Genomic DNA, 23424 nt, shown 5'->3' with positions numbered 1-23424 from the left:
TAAAATGGTTGGTTCTTTCCTCTTACAATTCCACCTAGCAGCAGTGCTGCAGTAATGAGCCCTTCTTCAGGAGCTTAAAGTCAAATAAAATAATCTTCTTTTTAAATATTTAAGTATGTCTTAAGTCCTGCCTCATGTTAACAGATCCTGTGCAATGGGTAGGATGTTGGATTCTCTCTGCCTGTACAGAAATGAGATAACAAAAACTATGCTGAAGAAATTGCTGATGGAAAGAAAGGTCTTTTGGGAACTAAGCACAGTCCATTACATTTTTCATTAAAGAAAAATGTTTAATATCTCTTTGTAATAGAAACATTGTTTCCTGAAATATTATACCTAGAAATCATTAATTCTTAGTTACTTGATGGATGATTACTTAAGAGTCATCTGCCACTTCTGCCCTGTACTGCTTTTAGAGGTGCAAATAACAGTTTTACTTTTAATTAGGTGGCAAACATGAAATCTATATGGATTTTTCTGAAGGACTTCACTAGTCAAATAATGTTTTGACAGACCTAAGCCTTTTCTTTGGCATATTTTGAAGCCAAACAAATTGTTGACTTGATAAAATTGTAAAGGAGAGCTATCTGTCATCCTTCTTTCATCACTCTTTTGTAAATTTTATTGATATGGGATTTGATGCACTCTGTTATAAGACTTCTGGTTAAAAGCAATATAAATGTATATTTCTAGTACTTAGATCTTCTAAAATGAGCCTTTTGCCCAAACTGTAAAGAAAGGAAGTGTGAGGATGCCCACTGAATCAAGGACTTCCTGTAGCAAACACTGTAGTATTGAATTATGAGATAAATGCTTTTATGAGTGCCATTCATTACCCAGAGACTGCTGTGGAGAAGTATGGCACTGGAGGACACAGCCCTGATGGTAAACCCTGTCCCAGCTGCTAGCGAGATTCAGGCACTCTCAGCAGACTACCGTACTTGGACCACATTCAAGCCATCCAACTTCCATATGTGCCCCTAAGAAGCAGGTTTTTTTGAAGCATTCTGCTCTCAGCTGGTGAAAGGAACTATTTGGTGAAAGAAAATATTTCTTTGCTTTACCTCTGTGTTCTTAGGTTAATCTCCTGTGGGAATTATTCTAGATTCTGCTTCTACAAGTCACCCTCGTACCAAGGAGAAAGGGGAGTAATACTGTTTCTCTGCTTGGCTGCTGTCCTCGGGGTTCTGAAAGGCAGCATGGAACAGCCTGGTCTTCTCAATACTGCAGCTGTTTGAGAATTGCATAGAGCAGAGGTCTTGGCAAACCTGGGAAGGCAGCACTGCATTGGCTCATTCAGAGCTGTTTACAGCCATTAGGGTTGGGAACCTGGGCTTATGTTTCAGGAAAAAAAAAAAAGTTCTGATTCCAATGCTAGACAATATGTACATCTTACTCCAGAGATTATGATTTTCTGCTAAATTGGGTAGCAAAATAAATCAGTGGCTTTAATGTTTTTCTGAAAAATCTAGATTGTTTTCAGTATTTTTTTTAAAGGAGCTTATGTTCTGGGGAAATCGATATAGGGGAAGGGCTGATTAGCTTCCTAAATCTTACTCTTAAAGATAAGTTTTACAATCATTTGAAAAATGTTGGCTATAAAAATTCCTCTCCAGCATTGTAATTATGAGCAAAGGATTGCAACTGAGATCATTGAAGGTTTCAGATGCTTACCCGTCTTTAGGCCAGAGGAACTACACCTTTGTGGACGTGGGTTCAAGTCTCCATTGGGTGCTATTCTTTATGTAGTTTTGTAAGAATTGTTCATTAACTTGGTTTCAGGTATTTCGTACATCTTTAAGATTATAAAGGAAAGATGAAAATTAAATGGAATTTTCTTTCAGAAAGTTCTCAGTGAGGTTTAGTTATTCATGGTGTGCAAGTACAGAACACTGATAACTCCATTCTGGAAACCAGTGGCTTCTCAGTATTCTTGCACTGACATCCTTTTCTTATCAAACTGATATTCTATGCGAGAAATAAGGACAGAGTTGGCTTTAATTGCAGCCAATGCCTAAGCTCCCACTGATTTCAGTAGTAATGAATTTTGCTCCTGTATCTCTACACTTCTTTTGCAATGAACTTTAAAAGCTGGTAGTTTTGTCTCCATATGTTCCTTTTTTGTGTGGGAGGGTCTTTAATGATTTTGATATTTTGTCTTCAGTAGGGGAGGAGGGGGGATAGGAGTTGCTCTAGCTTCAGCTCTCAACCCTTTTGTAGGGAAAAGGGTATGAATAGTATGCACAGTTGAAATTAGACATGTTAAAAGCTGTACATGTTGGGGGGGTTGACAATTTGAAATGCTTTTAGGATAGGTCAAATAATTCAAGAGGAGAATTTAATCAAATAAAATCCCCCTTCAGAAAGCTCAGCTATCAGTTTGTTTATGTGACTTAGTCATCCCTTCCTATGTAGCATGATTGTTCATTTGATTCCAATTTACAGAACAATGTGTACCTTTTTTATAGCAGTCATTAAGTTAATATGGATGTCAGAATTTAAGGCTGCTAAACTCTGATGGGTAACTTCTAAAGCAAGTACTTATCACATCCTCTTCTGTTGCTACATATATCACAATGGGACACACAGTATGTTATGGCCAGGCTACTCAGCATATGTGCAACAATGCTGATTCGGGTGATATTAGTGTTCAGCAGAGCTTCCAATTTCATCTTGCATCTGTGACATAAGCATCAAGGTCAATTATGTTAGGAATTATACCTTTCATTTAAACTGCCTTCTGCACCATGCTGTGCAGTAATACAGTAAATTGTGAATCTACAACATGCCACTTATTTTAAATTGTCTGTTTTGTTTACAAATGCTGCCTTTCCATCTATCTTCCGAAGTATTATGCGTAGTTCTTGGTTTTGCGTACTCAGTTGCTTTTTTATTTGTGAAGTATGATTCCAGATTCAGTGGTATCTATGGTCTCGTAGAAAAGCAAGCTATACCCAGCAGGCAATTCCTCCAGAGGCAGTTAACTCCCTGCTCCTGTGAAATAAATTGTCTAGGACTAAGTGGTAAATTACTGCTGTTCAGTGTTATTCCTCTGCATGTGATAGCTCTTCCTGAGGAATTTTGCTCCACAGTTCCAACAGGAGCTGTAGCTTTGTTGGGATCAGCTTAATGAACTATCACAGGTGGATACGACCAAGCAGTGATTCCCGGCTCCTGCTGAGCTTGAGACCATATTGCCACTGCAATGTTTTTCTCTACTTGGAGTACTGACTATACATGGAATAAACCCAAGACCACATGAAGGTACTCGAATGAACCAGTATTTCTAAACAGAATAGAATAAATAAAGCATCAACAACTTAAAAGAGAGTGTAAACTTGAGTTCCAGCTAGCACTATTGTTCTAAATGCAGTTGTCTGCTCAAAAAGTAGTGATATGTAAAAATCAGTATGGCATATTACCACTTAATTCTGCCCTTTAGGGCCTGTGCTGAGAAACTGTTAAAGTACAGTGCTCCTCTGTGGAGGAATCATGGTATAGAGCAATCATTGTGCTGTCCACTGAAGTAGATGCTGTTTTGTTTAGTTTCTTTGATGTATGGATAGTTGGCTTTTCAAAAACAGTCTGTAAAAAGGTTCTGGTGATCATTTGTTAAGCACCTTGCAATATACTCAAAACACAGCATGCTTCTCCCAGTTCTTCTCAGTAGAGAATGATAGGACATGATAGGAAGCAATTATACAAAATTACTTTTTCCTAATGTTTTTTGTACTGTATCATGTAGTGATTGTGACAGAAGTTATTTGCCCTTTCATGAACCTGTTTGGATTGCATGCTGAGAATACAAAAAAAAGGGGAGGTAATGATACAGAGAATGAAGAATTATGTACCATCATGCCCTAGATGGAAGTGACTGCTGAAAAGCAATCTCCAAAGCCTTCTGAACATCAGAGTGTTAAAATTGGATTTTGGAACATAATTTCTAGGAAAACACTTTCCTTTTGGTAGATGTCCCCAGGTGCGTGAGCAAGGAGGGAAAGGTGGTGCTCTGTGATACATTGCTCATCTGGACAATGAGGGGATTAGGACCTGCTGTAAGATGCAGGCCCGGCTAACAGTACCTGCATTTTAGAGATGTTGCCAGTACCTTAAAAACAACAATACAAAACAAAAAAAACCCCAACAAGTAAGAACTAGTAAGGACTGGCAAAGAATCTAAACCCCAAATAATCTGAATACTCTTTAACAAGAGCAGTCTGTTAATAGGTGTGCCTGGACTGGGAGTGTCAGTGCCATCTTTAAAATTAACATTCCCATTCCACTTCATGACTGTAGCTATCTTTCAAGTGGATGTAAAAATCTGACAAAGCAGAGTGCTTGAATTGTGCTTGGGTTCTGTAATTGACCAGGCCTTAAGGCAGAAGAAAAATTAATAGTAAGGCATTGTTGTAATGAATTAATTTTGTGCTTGCTCAACCACTCAATATTTAAACATATGGTACTATTTTACGTGTAGGAAGAATCTCATGAAGGAGAGTTGTGTCAGCCTGGTTATTTGAGCCTGCCAGAGCAGAGATGGGAGAGCTGATTGTTTTTGTCCATAGAGGAACTGATGTTTTACATCTGCTTTTTAACAAATAAAAATTAATACTGCTTCTGTTAGGTGAATGTTTTGTTTTCTCTGTGGTGTGTGAAGGTACAAAACTATTAGTTTGCCTCCCACCAAATCCTGTTGAAGTCCTTATTCTCTAATTAGTGTTGAAGAATTAGGTAAGAAATACCTGATTTATAGAGTACAGATCTAGGAGCTAGTAACTTGTATTTTCTTTTCACATCTAACATCTGGCACAACTAACTTTGGATGTTGGAAAGTTATTGTGGTAATGCCTCAGCTGCTGCTTCTATAAAATAGAGGTGGTATCTTTATCACAGAGACCCCTTTGACCATTGGCAGCAAAGCTTAATTTGGGTTTTTTCTTTAAACTTTTGTTTCCTTTCACAGTTTTACTTTAAACAGAGGAAAATCTAAGAATAACAGGCATTTCATTTGTCTTTTCTGATAGTAGGTGCTTTTCCTAAGATACTTGAGTTTCAAGTATTTGGAATAACTTTTTTTCTTTGAAGTATTTACTACACAGCAGTATGTACAGTTACTCTAGAACGAAATTATATTCAGTATGTGCAGGTACAGATCTCATTTTCTGTCTGTCGTGTGCTTTACTCAAGAAGTACGTAGTCATAAATCTGCTGTATAGACAGTACAAATTGTGGGAAAGGTGCCTTGTTGAGACTTCAGCTTTGTGGCTTCAGGAACTATGTGCGTTTCACTAATAGTGATGATTTTTTAAATCAACTTAGAGCTGATTTTAGCTGTGTGTATTACATTTGTCGACACAATATGGCACTGGGATTAACATAAGAGTGACTTAAATATATGAATCTTAAAAGTAAGGATCCAATAGTATGTACTGCAAACCAAGGATTTAAAACTAACTGAAATCCAAAAAATGGGATTCTTCTAATGGCTGAGGCTTATTAAAGACATTTGTATTGTTTAATTTCAAACAAGTGCTTACATGTGAGCAACATTATGTAAACTCCATTTGTACTTTTGCCAAAGCAAAGATCAGTAGGTCAAACTTTTAAGCTTGACCTACTTTTTTTATAGGTACCTCACAACAGCTAAACTTTTTCCCCACTTATTTTCTTGCTAGTCTTGAAACAATGTAGAGAGAACTAACTTTTCTTGCCTGCTGCAGTACAGTACGTAGGATTTTCATCTTATGCAGGAGTTCTCCACCAAGTTCAGGTATCTTTTTCCAGCAATGGTTGATACCTGTGTATTTCAGAAGAGCGTAACTAGAGTGACTCATGGATAAGGAGGAGTAGTGACCTCTGAAGATGTTAAATGCTGCTATCTATTTTAAAATCAGATACAAAATTACTTTTATCATATGGTGGAACGAATACAATATGGAGGCAGTTTTTTTCTTGTACAAATTAATTTGTGAAAATTATAAATTATTATAAATGTATGGTCTATAAAATTTTAAAATTTAAAATCAATTAGTTATTACATAATTAAAAGTTTTTATTGTAATTCACAGTGCCTACAAATTTAGTAACGGACAGAGTCTTTTTTTGAGGGCTATATGCAGGAAAAAAGTTCTATGGTAATTTTGCAGCAATCCCCTTATGTGTGCTCCAGCTGCTCTTCTCAATCTCACTTTTCTTCCCCAAGCTTCTGACTGATGGAGATATACACAGATCTGAAAAACTGGAGATATGGCCAAGAAGAGGATCTGTGCAGGGTAGGTGCCTATTTTAAGGAGAGGGGAAACAAGGTAGAGAATTTGACTGGCAAAGCACTTATATTGGCCTAATTCCATGGGAATCTATATGGAATTAACAGTTGTAGGTTACACCCTTTCTCAGGGTAAAGCTCTTGGTTTCTTCCTATTATATCATATTTTATTTCCTATTTGATGTATTATCTTGTATGTTTTTTAAATTTCGTAAATTGAGTTCACTACAAGAGTTTGGTCTCTCTTGGGTACCTTAGGAAATGTAGTCTGATTGTGATGGTTTGTCTGTGGGATGAGCTAATCAAGTATGAAACACTAGCTGCTAAGAGTTAGAGGTTCAAAATTCCACAGAGTATGTAGAGTCTAGTTCCTCTCTTTGAGCAAAACGTACTCAGTCTATTATGTTTGAGTCCTTGGGATGAACTAAAATGCTCTCTTGTGAAGGCATCAAAAGCCTCCCAGGGATTTACTGCAGTATCAGAAGCCAGCATTTCCTATCCACGCAATGTAGTGCGATAAGCAACAGTTGGCTGCTGCCCAAGAGCCTCACGGTAGCTGCAGTTCTGTGCCCTAAATTACAAAGCACTTTGGGATTATTAAGGATGACAGTCTCTCAAGGTGTAAAGATTAGTAACCCACTTAGATGTTTAAATATTTGTCCAGTTGAAAACAGTTCACATTAGGCCTTGAACTTGACCATGAGCAATTCTTTGTGCAGTTGTTTGAACACTGCATTAGTAGGGCTGAGCTGTCTCTGAGCTTGGTACATCCAAGAATTTAATAATCAAACGACCATGTTCATAGGCAGTAAAGTCAAGTAGTTTACTTTTGTAGTGCTCATCATTGAGCCAGCTTCCCAGTTTATAGTGTTGCAGTCTTTACTCCTGTGTTTCCTGTTCTCTTGCTCTCCAATCATTGCCCAGGTTCTTCTTGCCTTGTTTCCCCTCCTCTTGCTGTGACTGCTTCTAGCTATTGGCAGCAATGTAATTTAGCTGTATTTTAAGGAATAGGTATGGGATCAGAATAAGAGAGAATGGGACAAACTGATTGTTCAGTGTGCCTCAGAACTGCTTTGCTGTGAATACTTCAAAAGAGCTGCTTTGAATCTATGTTCTCTCTACACTTCTCAAATTGATGGCATATATACTAATGCTATTAGGATGTCTCAGTGAAACTGCTTGCTTTCTGCAATAAAATCTCTGTATACATCTGAAATGAGATGGATCCTGACTTCCATGATAGGCAAATGTACATTTCCAAATGTACAAGTGAGGGGGAATGGTTTTATCTGTAACTTCATCAGTATGAACTTAATGCATCAAACATACACAACCTTTAATTGTAATGTCTTTATACCAAAGCGAAGTGAAGAAAACTGATAAGAGGTTGTCATGGACCTCAAGTTTCCTGAAGGCTGACTTTTGTATAGAGGGTGATTTGTTTGACTTGAAAATTTGCTTTAATATTGTCTTCTCTGTACAAAATAGAGATATTACAAATTGCAGTATTAAGAGATATCTTTTCTTAAGCATAGACAGCAACCAACGGTATTCCCACAGTCAGTGGAAACATCAGCTCCAGAACTGTCACAGTGGAAGATTCTGATCTCCTTTCTCATAGAGGAGAAAAATGCACTGCAGCTTCTGTGCGTGTTGATGTGAGGAGCGTTGTAGGCGTTGCATGCTGTGGGGGAAGAGAAGTCACAAGGGTGAAGGAAGAACTTTTTTTTTCCTTAGGTTGAATTCAGTTCTGAAACTAATCATGCACCTAAATTCATGTGTTAATGATGTTGTTCTCCATTGTAGAAACTCGTGTGGGAAGAAGCATGTTTCACTTTGTTTTTTAAACCCACACTTAATTAAATTTAAAAACTATGCAACAAGATTGTACAGGAAACCTGAAAAGATTGAATGGCCAAGAATTTCTAATGTGGTCTCATAAATTCTTTCAGTGGAATATTATTGGGTCACTTGGCAATTACAAGAAGCACCCTGAAGCTTAATATGTGAAAAATGGTGGAATAGAGTAAAGGCTAGAAGTAGTAGTTGCTGTTTTACAAACAGAAGTCTGTTGACTTATGCCTGATGTAATGTGAAGTAAATGCTCTCTGTAAGTGTATGTTCAGTAAAATGAAGTTGATGATAAAGACAGAGCATTTCTTGCCTGTTTATATTGAATCTAAAATTAGAGAGAATTCTGTTTCAGAATGTCAGTGTAACAACTGTATAAACATATGTTAACAGATATGCTCTTTGGAGCACTATATAACATCTGATTGCTTTTTAAGAATAGTCCCGCTTGTTCAGAAAGGACTGAGCCCTGCTGTTAAGATAAAGTCGTATTTTATTTCCGTAAAGTACAAATTTTACTGTTCAGGAGTGGTCTGTCTTCTCTTATTCTAGCCAAAAAAAAGTCTCCAGACTCTTACAATCTATTTTTTGTAGATACTGATTTGTGATAAGGAAGAAAGTGTTATCACCACACAGACAGCACCTGTTAATTGCCTAAATAATTCAGGCTTAAATTATGCAGACTTCCAAAATAAGGACTTGCCCTAGCAAAAGGGATAAGAAAATATAACTTCAGGATAAATCCTGAATATGCTTCCTGCCTTCCTATTCTTCTTTGTTTTTAATGTTTTTATTCTGATGGGAACAACAAGTAAATGCCTAAATTTGAGAATTATTACTGCAGAAGAAGGTTGGGTTTTTTTCCAATTTGCCTGAAAAGTTAAAGCTACCTTTTATACTGGCGGGGGGCTTAAAATGTTAATCAGCCAGGAAACTCTGTGCTGGCTGTCCTTGAGGACAGATTGTATGTAGCTAAGCTATATGTCAGTCTGTCTTTCAGCACATGAAGCATTACTTTTAGCGAATAAATTCTGTTGGCCCTGTACCTAATCCCTATTTAAAGTGCAGTTTAACCTGTATTGCCAGTTGTTACAAGCATGTCGTACACAGATTTGTCAACAGTTAAAAAGCGCCTTTAGGAGTAAAAACTAAGATTAGGTTTTATTCTACTTGAAATATTACTCTAGTTGCAATGAACTACATCTTGGGACATTTAGATGCCATTCTTCAATTGACAAAGGTGCCTTACGGAATAAAGCAAGTCTATCAGACAGAGGTAGTATCTTTTACATCCCCAGTTAGTAGAGTGGGGGAAACTGGTGTGTGCAAGGAAGGGCTTGCAAGACGAGAAATGTGCTTAATCTTTCCAATTATTCTAGTTCTAATAAAAGGTATTACTTCTGCCTGAAAAATTCCCTTCTCATGTCCTCATTGCTATAAATACAATCCTGCCATCAGTTACGTGATTTAAACAAATTGCCACCGAATTGTTAGTACATTTTATTTGCTTTTTGAGTATTCTGTTCCTTATTTAGCAAGGTCTGTTGTACTTTCTGGTGACCTGGGCCTAAAATTTGCTCCCAGTAGTGGAGCAGGAGAAAGTTAGGCTCAGCTTTAAGAAACCATGCAAGCACGTAAGGTGTATTTAGGGTGAGTGTTTGCAGAGCAGACACCTAAAATTTGCAAATATGTTTCTAACCATATAAATGCCAAAAGGCATTTCAACGCTTCTCTTTTCACCTTATACCACTGGCTGATTTGTAAGGCCGTCGAAGAGCCAGATCGGTGGGCATCCTTGGAGCATGTCTGACGCAAGCTGAGATCAGCGTGAAGCACAACAGTTACGGCTGAAAGACGAAGATGATCCTTATTCCTCCTGAATTTAATTTGATAGAATGCACAAGCAATCTTAAGGGCAGGGCCAGAACCTGAATTTTATTCCTACCGTTGAATGCCCTTGTCACCAGGCCAGAGAAATTGCTTTAGATTGTAAACGGGAAGGTTGACAGATGTTTCGTCTTTATGAATAAAGAGAGAGAGAACAATAGGCTACTTTACTTGGTGTGATTTGGGGGTTTTGGTATATCTGTCCTGATCTGCTTGGACATCTATTAAGTTTGAAACTCAACTGACTTGGTGAAATGGTGCTTTTAGATATGCACACGTTAAAAATGGAGAGCTCTGAAGCCCAGATGTTGCCAGGCTGTGGACAGACCACCTTATAAGACACCTATGTGGAAGGTGATCCACTAAACTGTGAAGATCCAGAATTTCTGTGTTCTTGCTGGTTGTGTTGTGTCTGTACCACATAGCAAACTCTGGTGCTGCTGTTACTGATCCAGCCTGGCCACCTCACGTCACTGGCTGCTGTAGACAATGGCCAGCCTTGAAGAGCCTGCATATCAACCATACGATTGTGAAGTGATTAGCAGACCATTTCTGAGAAGGTTGGGATAGGGTTGTGTGGTGTATTAGATGGAGAGGTATCATTTTACAGCTCTGTCTGAAGCCAAATATAACTCTTAAAAAGAACGCAAGCTCATCAGATGTTAAATGGCAGAACAGCTGCAGGTGTCATAGCTTCTGGCTTTCAACTGAACATATGGCATAAAACTGGTGTAGCTGATGAGAAAAATCACTTTTAAATATTGACACTGCCTTTGATCTTTCTTTTTTTAGGCAGTGGATTTTATCAACTTTGAGTAGCTCTATTTTGGTTGGGGGAAAATGGAAATAACTATGGATTTTTTGTTTGTTTTTTAGGCTAAATAAAACATTAAGTTTTTTTTTTTAAAAAAAAAGTTCTCTCATTTTTTCCAGGCCCTTGCCATTTCAGAAATTGTAAAGATTCTAGTCACTGACAACCCTATCCTATTGTGAAAATGCTTATAGTGTCAGAAGATAAACAACCAGAAGGATGCAACTTATTAGAGATCCTGTTTACCAACATTTAATTAATGCTGTCTTCTGAAGTAGGAAAGAATACCTTCCGTGTGGGCAGACTTCTTGGCTCTGATATGCAAGAACACACAGAGCCTTTGTTATGTCCTCAGGAGAGTTGTTCCTGCATCATTGCCTGAGGATAGCTCTTTCAGTGTGTGGTAGTCCATCTCTTCTAAAAAAAAAAAAAGGGGGGGGGGGGACGACGACAGACACACACATTAAATCAGACATTAAAAAAACCCCCACCCCAATACACAAGCAGCATGGCATTGAAACTTGTATGTTGGAATTCAGAAATAAACTTGCTTTTTATTGGTCCAAATGTCTGCAATTTAAACATCACTTACAACTTGTATATAGTAATGATTGTCATCTGTAGTAATAAACTTTTCTAATATGTGTAAGTCATAAGGATCTTTCCCAATAGATGGCCTCTGATTATTTTTTTTTTTTCTCTTTGGGGGTGGGAGGAGGGAGGGAGAAGACTGTGGTTTTTGTGGAAGGGGAATTTGGTTTGAATTAGGCATGATACAAACACTGAATTGAAAACTTTTGAGACAACTCAGGCACCAGATGGTCTTCCGCAGCAAGGCAGGCTTTTCTGCTAATATACCACAACTCTTTTAACATTGAGTTTAGACTTTAAAAATGAGAATTCGTCTGTTTAAAAGCCAGTAAGCTTTGGAGTTCTAAAGAGTGCCAAAAATGGTACCTAATAAATTAAATTCTCTGAACATTAGATTGTTAAATAGAATTCAGTTGGTAGGTTCCTTGTAGCTAGGGTCATTACCTCACCTATTGTTGCCAATATGAGTATTTTTAAGAAAGTCACTTAGTTCTTGAAACAAGGAAACACCCTTTACATCTCTAGAGCAAGAAGGATGGTGCATTTCAAAGTTGGTTTGACAGGGAGAGAACATTCTGATTTTGGAGAAGGGGATAAATGGAGTAGAAGAGAAATAGCAGCTTATATAATAACATGCTGTATCTTGCAATATTGATTTGAATTGCTCTTAAAAGATGCACTCTAGATATAGCAAGACTTTGCGAGTAAATCTAGGTCTTTATTAAAACTGATCTTTTAACATTGTATAAATAGTTTTTAGGTGTTTGTTTCGTACCAATAAATACCCAGTGGGCATATGAATTGGTCTTGCATCTGGTCTGCTTCAAAGTGAGAAACTCCAAAGCTTTTCTTCCAGGGTTACAATACCTATTAGATGATTTGGGAGACAAATCAGAGTGAACACCAAAAACATGAGATCTGGCATATAAAGGACAGGAAACATAATTCATAATCCCTTTGTTTTGGACTGCTCTCTGTTCTGTGCCTTTGCAGTTAATCCTTTGTTATTCTTTTAAGCCTTTCTCTAGATCATCCTTTAACATTCATAAATCTTATCTTAGTAAGTCTGAACTTGGTTGCCTCTTAATCTACTAACTGAACAACATACTGGAACATCTGCAGTAAAAGAATCAATCTGTCATGCCACATCCTGAATACTGTACTTGCATGGTAACCTCAATGTTATTTTAGTGGCATAAGTGCTAAAGAGCATCTATTCAAACTACCCCCCATCCCTCACAAAAGAAGTAATTATTTATGTAAGAACAGTAACACATACGGTATTCTCATACTTGATTGGAAACTGATAGTTGGTCCTATCTTATATTTTGATCTTTTTATATACTCTTTATAGTTATTTAGGTATAATCCAGTTATTGTATTGTTCTACAACAACGACTTAAGCAAAAAAAAGTAGAGGAAAGGGTGTTTGACTTGCTTATAGTTACTTAGGTGCAGTTAATTATGTGTATGTGGTATTTTACAATGATATGACGTTATTTGAGGATGTAAACATTTTTAAATTGCTTTAATGGGTCAATGGCTGAAAATTTAGATGAGGACTAACTACGTTTCCTTTTACAATGCTTTAATTCTGAGCAGTTGTAGATACAAAAATATTCTATGAGCTATACCTGTAGGCCTCATTCAGTGGGACCTTATGTACAGAGACCCTGCAATTCTGGTTAACTATAACTACATGGACCATGCCTTTTGGAATCAAGAGGTCTTCCCCAGCATTGTTAATCCTTTTTTCCTCCGCAGTTTTGAAGTGCTTTGCAAACCAGCAGGGTACTATATCTTTTTCCTCTTCACACCAGAGGTGGTGCATATCCTGCAAAAGCATAGCTTTTTCCCTAACCTTCTGCATTGCTCACTCTAAGCATGACTAATCTCCTCATATGAGAGGGTACAGGGCCTGATTTCTGATGAGGTTTTACACTGGAATAAGTAGAATTAACTGTATGTGCCCTGGAGTGACCTTCCAGGCTATGGTAGGGAAGGATCAGCAGTGTCAGTTCCCTGGATTTCAGGAAAGGCAGAAGGGAGAGTACTGTTTCCAAGGAACTAATACCTGGAATATAGAATTAATAGAAATTTCCCCCCCCAAAAAATACATATAAATAAACCTAAATAAGTCATTCTGTCTTCCCCCTCTGTATGGTAACATCACTTAAACTGCCCATTGCAGGAAAATAAATTCCATATGTAAGACTGGGAAACATCCCACTTAAACTGCCAGATTTCTTGGATGACTTCAAAAAATTTTTTTCTTGGAAATACCTCCTCCTTGTTTGCTGTTACGGGCAGTTGCATTGGAACTATTCTTACCATGCTCTGTTGTTTGTTCCTCTCAGGAATTCCTCGGCTATGCTTCGCTCACTTTGAAAGCGGTCTTCTGTCAGAGAGGCTTGGTTGCAGGCAAGGAGCAGCAGACATGTTAAAGGCAAGGCGGCCAAAGTCAACTTGATGGTTATCCTTAACATTGGTACAGGGAATTAGTCTGCCATGACTAAATCACTGCGTTCTCTTTAGACCTTTAAAGCTTCCACTTGGATTGGGTAGCAAGCTACAGCTATGCACTAGAGAGCTGCAGCCTGGTCTTTCTCTTAGATGGACCTAGACCTTTTTCCATTCAAGTTTATTAATTTGGATAGAACTTAGAAACTTTCCAAGAAAAACTTCATTTCCTCCTGTCCTTGTCTGTGGCCCAATAAGAGTTACAGGGAATGGCTTAACTGAGATGCCTTTATTTTATATATGTCGTTCTCTGGCATGCGACTGTTACCTAACCAGCAGCAATGAATGTTTTAGTGTGCCCAAATAACATAGCTCCATGTACTCTGCTCATTACTAAAACATAAAACTTATCAGTGTCCTTGCCACATTGGTTTACGTCACCAACACCTCATTAGGAACCCTGTAAACTGCTCTTCGCTTAGCAAAGATGGTTTAACAAGTCCATAGTACACTAAAGAAAAGTATCTTGTTTGAGCATAAATTGTCTGGGAGTCACAACTGGGGTTTCTAGCAGAACCACGCCAACTCATCAGGACAGCGAGGGAGGGAGGGCCAGCGGGCTGTCTGGGAACGGTTGGATGTTTTAATGTCCACACTAGGCATATTGGCCCGTAATATTTATTTAATGTTAGTAATAAGCATTTTGCTAAGGATGCGGTTGATATATGGAAGGTAAAAGTGAGGAAGCTGTTGTCAAGGAATATAAAGGGTTGCAGATGCATTTAATTGCAGATGCATTAAAGGAATAGGATTTCCTCTAAAATGAGAGGAAACACTAAAGACATTTTCAAGCGGGGACACTAGAGGAGGGCAGAGGAGGAGCAGGTACCCCAAGCTGTATGAGCAAGAGCAGTTCTGAAGATTTGTGCTTTGTATGTTCATGTGACAGCATAGCTGCTGAGCTCTCTGACCTTCTAACGTCTGAGCCCCACCTTGTTCACTGCATTGTGCTTTTACCACATTAATTGCTTCTTATGCTATGGTAAGCTCTTGGCGGCAGTGGCACCTCTCCTGTGTCCATCTGGCACACTTGATCCTGCATGTTCTGGCAATCAAATAATAGATGAACAGTGAACATCTGAATAGCCGTTATTATGCTACTGCTTTCCAGCCGTGGTGTTGCTGTGCCACTTTTAATAATTCAGAAGTGATGGAGAGGTGGGGGAGTGAAAGGGCTGCAGCAATCTTTGTTTCTCTCGGTAGCGTGCGATTCCTCCTTGGTGGCTCTGTAGTTACCAGGGAAACGGGAGAGGGATGGCACAGCACCGATGGGGCTGGAGTGGGACTTGTGGGTCAGCTCCATGGCAGCTGCACATCTGCACAAAGGGGAGAAACGAGGTCTTGCCTTTCTTTGGTTTGGTGCCTTTTCCCCTCTTTCCCTCAATGGTTTTGTGAAACTTAATTGTTAAACAGGTGATGCTCCCAAATGTCGGTGTATTTGTTAATGAGTCTTTTTATTAGTGATTCTAGTAAAAATATGCAGTGTCAGAAAATGAGCATTACTTGTGGTCTGGAGGACATGGGTGAGGTAGTGTAGGAATATGATCATAAAATCTTTCACTGATATAAAGTAGAGTCCTGGTTATAATCGGACTGTCACTACTGGGAAGTTGTTTAATGTGTTTGAAATGCACTGGCACTTTAGGGAATAGATTTATGGGAAAAGACTAAAGACCACTTCACTGACATTTGTTCAGTGCAGCAGTCTGTGTTTTGATGAAGGCTGAATCTCATTTTTAGTAATGAGAATATATATCCTCATCACCTCTTGCACTAGCAGTACTGACGTGCGTAATGCCATTCTCAAAAGCTACAGAGGGAGAGGCATAGAAGAGAAAGGGAGCAGCCCCCTGCATCTCCAGGTTGTCATTATTTGGTTGTGCAGTGCGGGCATTGGGAGGTGGAGGATGGGCAGGCGTGGTTATTCTGCTGCACATGTTTTAGGGCTGTATCCATCTTTAAGCTGCCTAATCTACTAGCATTAGCTGTGCTGTTTGTTTTATACCTGTCTTAAGTGCTTAGATTTTCAGCAATTTTGCTGGAATTGTTCTGAGGGAACGACTAAAAACCTCTTTTACCTAGGGATCAGAGTGGAACTTGGTGACTGGCTTGAGATGAACTGTTGGGCTATTCTCTTAACTACAGGCAGAAGGAGACAGTTCAATGTAGTATCTTTGTCCCTCCTTTCAATGATAGACTAGATAAGGTTAAACAAGATTTTCTGTAACAAGTTAGTTTGCTGGCAGCTGCCTGGCAACTGTTTGCTTGATTGCTTTAGAATGGGACCAAGACAATAAAATACCATGTAAACCCACTCTTCTTTTGAATTTTGTGGCAAATAAATACTACTTTTCCACACCAGAGACTTATTTTGAAGTCTGCATTCAACAGGAGATTTGTCACTATGGGAGCAAGCTATGAGGTTTAATTTCCTTCTGCCCAGTTTATGTACGCAAGTGAGGTATCCCTATATAGAGAACTTAAACTTTAACTAAATTTATGAACACATAATGAGGTTGTTTCTCACAGTTACCTTTGTGAAATCTTTAGAAATAGTTCACAGGCCTTCTCTTGCCCTCCATTTGCCTCCATAGAGTCTGCAGACTCAAGGTTCAAAACCTTGAATATGGAGTATATCTCCTTCAAATTTGTAATCCATGAAGTGGAGTTAAGAGAAAATACTAAGTATGTGCTAGCAAAAGCTTAACCATAAAGTAAACTTTGGTATTTTTCCTCCAAAATGGCAGATCCTGAAATTTAATTGCTGATGCTTTAAAACCGATTAAAAAAAAAAAGAAAAAAGAAGAGTGGAACAACACACTTGGGCACCAGAAGTGATGTTTAGGAAACCCTGCTCTGAGTAGTTTCTTACAACTATCCTTGTGTCTTCAAAAGGGATGCTACCCTGGTAGTCGCAATTCAGAGATTTTTGTTCTCTTTTTCATTTTCAGTTGTGGGTTTGTTGTGGGGTTTTGCTGTGGGTTTTGTTTGTTTGTTTGTTTGTGAAAATCAGCCTTTGGAGAAGTAGATATTGACAGCAAAAAAATTGCACTGAAAAATAGTAGTTCAAGATGGAGTTCTCTGCTGTTTCCTCTAGATGTGGCACTACTGGGCTTAGCTTTGGTCCTTTCTGAATCTGACATGTTAAATGTGCTCTTGTTAATTGAAAAATATCTTCAATATAAACTGCAAATTGCATCTGAAAGATGAGTTAGTTGTCTCTTTCTAATACATGCTCATCTATAGCAACTGTTCTTCAGTTTCAGTTAACACACAAAATGGAACAGAGTCCAGCACAGTGGTTCTTAATCACTGTTGCTTTTGCCAAAGTTAAAAATGCACTAAATTATTGCCACTGAATTCAGGAGAGGTCTCTGAATTCAGAAACATCATTGAGTGCATGATGTAATTTTTATGAAGCCATTCTTTAGATTAGAATTGCAGTTCAGAAAAAAATGACTTCTACTGTAACTATAGTAAAATTGTTGTTAAATCCTAGTCTTGCAGAGGGATTGGGATTAATTTCCTGTTCTATGATACTGCAGTGAATAGCCTCTTTATCCCCAAACTACAGGAAACTACTTAGTGTTTTGTATGAGGTTCTGCAATGTGTGTGTGTTTCAGGGAGCTTGACTTCTAAGGACACATGCACATCTCCCCTCTGCCCCAGCAGCTGATGTAAAATGAAAACATTGCAGGCTATGAAAAAGCAACTGAGAAGCAGTTCATGTAAAACTGTGTACTGTACAAGTACGTGAGCTGTGCAAGATTGCTTGTGTAATTCTGCCTCAGTTTTGTGTAATCCTGGTGCACAGCAATGGTGTGATTGCTGTATATCTGGAGTAGAAAATGCCGATTTTGTTGGTTTCGTAACTCACACTTTATTAAAGGATTTTACATCAACATTTAGCTGAAGATTCATCTCTGAATCTTTCAGTTGATGAATATATAATTAAAAGGATGTATTTGAATAGGGCTAAAAATTTGTAGTCTAAACAAAGGTTACAGGGATGCTTCAACAGAACTGATTCAGTAATGTTTTTGCTCTTGGTTCTTCTCATCCTCTAGGAGTGTATCAGAAGCGCTACATCTAATAAAACATGATATTCTGCCTCCTAACCCAATGATTCTAAGCTCAGAAGCTGATTCTGCTGGTACTCATTGCTGAGGTATAAGCAGACAGGATCTGAATGCTTGTAGAAATTGGCTCCAGGGTGCTAGGAGGTGCATGCTAGGACTGGTTACCCTTTTGACTATTGGCTTACTTCTTTGTTTCATGCCTCCCACCCTCCCCCCCCTCAAAGAAGCTTAAAAGTATGACAGTTGTTCTCCCTCCAAAAGACATGCTAAACCTAAACTTCCAAATCTTTCTGTAACTGTTTCTAAGTTGCCCTCTTTTTATTTTAAACAGGTCAACTATAACAATATTTACTTACAATAATTTGTGGAGGAAGATGTTGACTCTAATATTATCCACTGTTGGGTTTTGCTCCTAATTTAGATAAAGGACAATTGTGATTATTTAGGAAAACAGTTCAGAAGGAACAAAATTGAGAAATATAGGACAGTGTTTAAGAGACACTGGAAGAAATGGATTTTAATCTTGCATGTTAATTTTGGGTTAAAATTTTCCACATGAAGAGAACTCCACTATTAAAGCTTACTAAGAGCTGCTTTATGAGTCTCAAAAGCACTGAATTGGATTTTAAATCAGATTTTTTTTTATTTAATAGAAAATAACTCATTTTGTGTAAAACTTTATGGTTCCTGTACCAGTCTTGTCCTTTTTCTAGGATCTTTTTGATAGATCTTTTGTGTAGATATCCCAGTTTGTGTGTGTTTTAACTCTTGTTAACTGTCAAAAGGATTGACCAGTGTCTTGCATAGAGGGACTCTTAAAGAATTAATGTCAAGAAGTGTGGTTTTTTTTAAATGTTCTTAAAATCTCAGTATGAATTAAATGCAGTTTCTGCTGCAAGACTTTGAGGATTAAAGCTGTATTTACAGATGAGGGAAAAAGGCGTTAGATAATTAAAGGCATTTTAGGGGGCTGCAGCTCATTTTGTTAGATTATAAAAGTATTTCATCTTGCACAGATGAGGGAGTGATCCTCTATACAACTCAGCTACCACTTTAGCTGATATGGGCAGGCTTTATAGGAGTGCTTTATCCCTCTGATTAGACCTTGATTGCCACTCAAGAACCAGATACAGCTTGCAGCCATCTCACTTCAACTTGTGCAAGCATATGATGAAAGAACATGAAGATAGATGCTTAAAGCACGCCCCCCCATCCTCTGTGTTTGAAAGGCTTATTAAGGTTCATCAAAGAAAGAATCCCTTATTTTTGGACAATTATGAGCTTTGGTTTGCAATTGAGCGCCCCTCAGAGAGGATTTTGAAAGTTTACTTGCCTCTCTGCTATGTATTTTCAGGTGCTCTCACAGTTGGCCTTGTGCGACAGTGTCAAACCATCCATGGACGTGACAGGACCTGTATTCCTCCACGGCTGCCTCCTGAGTGGGTCACTACGTTATTTTTCATCATTATGGGAATCATTTCACTAACTGTCACATGTGGTTTGCTGGTGGCTTCCCACTGGCGAAGAGAAGCTACTAAATATGCCCGCTGGATAGCTTTCACTGGAAGTAAGTGACCTCAAATACACAGTTGACCTGTATGCAGGATAAACTGGTGGAGTCTAAAATAACACTATAGTGTTGTCAAGGAGCAGTGCTTAGGGTTCTTACTATGCAAAACATTCTTTCTCTTTAAATGCCATGTCTGAGGGGAAAAATAAAATTCTTCAGAAGTCAAGGGGTTGGTATCTTAAGTGACTATAATTAAGAGGGAATAATAGTCTGTGGGCCCAAGGTGAGAGAAAGGAAGGCCTGACCCCTTTACCTTCCTTGGGCAGTGCCATTAATTGACCTAAGAAAATGAGCAGGGATAGAAGAGGTCAGTCCAGTCCTGAACTATGTGTCTGATAGTCTTTCGTACTTCCCCACTCCCATATATCCAGGACTTACTTCTAGCAGAATGGAATGACTGAAGATTCCCTCCCTGAGGAAGAGGATGCAGTTGATACATCTGAGAATTACTACAGTCTGAAATCCATCCCTACTTCAACTATCTCATGAATACCTCATTCAGGGTTGATGCTGGTTCAGTCCTGCTTCATGCTCACAGCGGGTGTTTTATTCAGAATATCTGCATCCTAATTGGCTATGCAGGAGGATTGCCCACTGCAGAGCATCTGCTGTGCTTCACAGCACTGAGACTTTTGCTTCCATAAGTGACCCGCAGCAGTGCTTTAGCTGGAGGGAGGAGTACCAGTGCTTTTCTGCCTCCCTTGATTCTGCTCTGTATGAGCACCAGCATAACTCCTCACAGCTGAACCTTCTCTAGCAGCCCTGTGTTTCTGCACAGGGAAACATATCCTATGGCTACTTCGGTGCAAAAGAAAAACAGTTATAACAAGTAAGGGGAATAACTTTCAAACTTCCTTTTCTTGGTGTGTGTTACAGGCTTAGCCCAACTATGAAATGGTGCCTTAATGGTGGGGATGACAACATGAAAAAAATCAAAACCTGAGGGCTTTTAAATTGACTTGAATTATGACATACCACTAAAGGTAGTGTGAACGCTAACTAGAAAATGCAAGGTTTTGGTTTACACAGGCATAAATAAGGTTTAATGGAACTCTGTGACATCTAATGATATCTAATATGAATGAGTTTTAACCTTGTTTTGGGGAAGGGAACAATATAAAAAAGTGCTCAGCTTCAACAAAGGTACTTCACTGAGGCACTTGTAAAATCAAAGCCATCCTTCTGACAACTTTGCTACACAGCATATTAAATTAATAGTGCAGCTTTTGCAGACAATGGAGTTATTGAAATGCTGTATCAGTTATGATTGACTTCTATTTATTTTCCAGTGAATTATTAAAATAGCAGACATCAGTATTACTGGTTTCCAGTGCCCTTGTTTATCTATACATATTTCATGTATACGTAATGTATGCATGGAGGGTTTAAATTCAAAATGCCATATAAAATTAAGATGCTTACAGTAAGCTGAAGTCAAAGCGGTAGGGTAAAGAGGGTTTTTGGACCACTATATATTAATAGGTGATACCACAATTTATTTACTGAGGTTTTTTTCTTAATTCAGAGCTTGTGTTTTGGGCTTTACATATTTTAATGTTTTTTTAAAATATCTCAAATCATCACATCCCTGCATCTTTAGTTTTCTGCAACTGTGGTGGTTAGTTCAGCCAAAAAATCTTATACCCTAAAGCTATTTTTTTTCTGTAGATTTCTTTAGACTTGCAACAGGTCCATTATTAGAAGTCTAAATATAGAAGGACATTCTTTTCTTTCAGCACTTGCCTTTTTGTTATGAGATGTTTAATAATGAAACATACCAATTTGTTCTTTTGCAAGTCAGAATTATTCATAATTCTATTAAGATACGATCGCTGCGTTGCCGAAATTCTAAAATTCAACATCTTTGGTATTCTTCTCCTATATATATGACTCTGTGACCTTTGCATTCCTGTTAACAATGATGGGAAATTTTATTGCTTAACTCAATTGTAAGAAAAATCACTTTTGAAAAAAAGAAGTGAATGGGAGAAAGAGTTCTGTATTTTTCAAAAAGTTCATGAGAGTGACTTCTGTGGTTCACTGGATGGCAACACAAATTAGTAACCTATTTGTAGATTAGTATTAGGAAACATGTAGTCATGTGGAATCAACTTGGAATACAATGAACAGGTCCTTCCTGTGAAGTGCCAGTGCTGTAAGATGAAAACATGTGTAACTCATTAGAACGGGGTAGGGAAAACTTCATAGTTGTATTACATCTCTTCTGCAAGCAATTTCAAGACTCAACAGCCTAGTACAGGCTGCTAGCAGATATTCTTCTCACAGAACTTTCTGAAAACAGCGTAGGACATGCTATCCTAGGCAGTCAGGGAAGCCTGCTGGGACTGCCAAGGGCAGCTCTGGGACTGGCAGCTGCATTCTCTTCAAATGCAAGGGGGTTTAGAGTAGATCATCTAAGGGCAAAGGGGTCCTCTTGCTCAGCCCTTTCCTTGCAACTCTGACAGCAGCAAGGAGAGCCTGGTAAGAGGTCACTCTTGCCCAGTTCATGCTGGAATTCATATGTAAATATATAGCTTATATTTTTCATGGAATTTTTGCTTGTAATCTTGTCATCTTGGATGACTCCAGATTTTTTCAATATGTGTACCTATAAATATATGTGTACCTATAAATACGAATTATTGCTGAGAGTGGTCTTGTCTATCTTGTTTAGCTAAGGGACACACAAAGGACAAAAGTTTGATCTGTCAGTTTGCTTTCCTGTATACACTTCTAAAGGGATACACCCAAGAGAGTATTTACTAGCATAGCGTTTGCATCCTTCCCCAGCCATTGGTGGTTTTACTGCACAGAAACTTGTTTTTCTGGCTTCTCTGCAAAACAGCTTTGTGGAGAGGAGAGATATTTCCCTCCTCCAGGTCATACTGCATGACTGACAAAAGTCTTCTAAAGGCAAATGTGAAAGTTTTCCTTTGCTTTCTGCAAAGAAGAGTCTTTCAAGAATCACAGTATTCCTACTGATGTGATAGGTATTGTCACTTTGGGCATAGATACTATCAAACCTATCACTGATGTTTGAGTCCTGTTACCAAATTCATACAATGTAATGGAGAGTGGATTCCTTCTTGGTGTTCATTTGTGCTCTGCCCAGATCTTTGTGTGCCTCTTCAATGAACGAGGTATTGCAAACTCATAGCTGTGCCTCGTGTGTTGATAGCAGCCAAAGATCTGATCAGCTATTCCTTTGCATGGTATTATTGACTTGTTGCTCAAGTGTGAGCTAACTGCCTATTACCGTCCCAGCTTCTATACCATTTCATCGCTAATTATGCCCTGTGACATAGTGGCATAAGTTGGTAGCAAAAAAGTAACCTGGCTTTGGTATTGTTCCATGTATCTCTGAAACTGCTCCTTTTTTGCTAGTCTTACTTCAAATTTATGTAAGCCCCTTGCCTTTTCAGGGTGCTTGTTATGCCATCTTCTGGTTTAGAAGACAGGATGTGGTGAACCTATGGCAAATCTCAAACGTTGTAATTTCCATGGTGCTTGGGACAGATACTCTTAGGTTCCATAATTAGAAACAATGTCCAGAGCTTCCTCTCTGCGGAGGCCACCTAGGTGGTCTTATGTATATTATAACAATCCTGGCTATTGCAGGAATTCACAGAGCTCCCACAAGACCTGTTTACATCTTACACAGATTCAGGTATCTTACCATCTGCTACAACTAGAAAGGGAATTAATTCTGTGTCTGCTACCCCTGAATTGGGTGCTTCTCTGAGATGTATCAAGGGAGGAGATGCTGGACAAAAACCATCGTATTTCTACCTTTTTTCCAGCAGTTACCAGAGAGTCTGTTATTCTTTTGGCCTGAGGATTTAAATGTTC

At 38.5% G+C, this 23424-nt stretch overlaps 1 protein-coding gene across 1 annotated transcript in view; it reads left to right on the top strand.

The window, feature by feature from the left end:
* MOSMO (modulator of smoothened) overlaps positions 1 to 23424 on the top strand; it is a 33281-nt gene that overhangs the window by 1721 nt on the left and 8136 nt on the right. Inside the window, exon 2 of the mRNA XM_075514963.1 lies at positions 19360 to 19572. Coding sequence (XP_075371078.1) covers positions 19360 to 19572 — 213 coding nt within the window. The remainder of the gene's footprint in view (positions 1 to 19359; positions 19573 to 23424) is intronic.

This window comes from Mycteria americana, chromosome 12 (genome assembly GCF_035582795.1).
Source record: "Mycteria americana isolate JAX WOST 10 ecotype Jacksonville Zoo and Gardens chromosome 12, USCA_MyAme_1.0, whole genome shotgun sequence".
NCBI lineage: Eukaryota > Metazoa > Chordata > Aves > Ciconiiformes > Ciconiidae > Mycteria > Mycteria americana.
The sequence above is the reverse complement of the archived record's forward strand: the minus strand, read 5'-3'. Positions and strand labels throughout refer to the sequence as shown.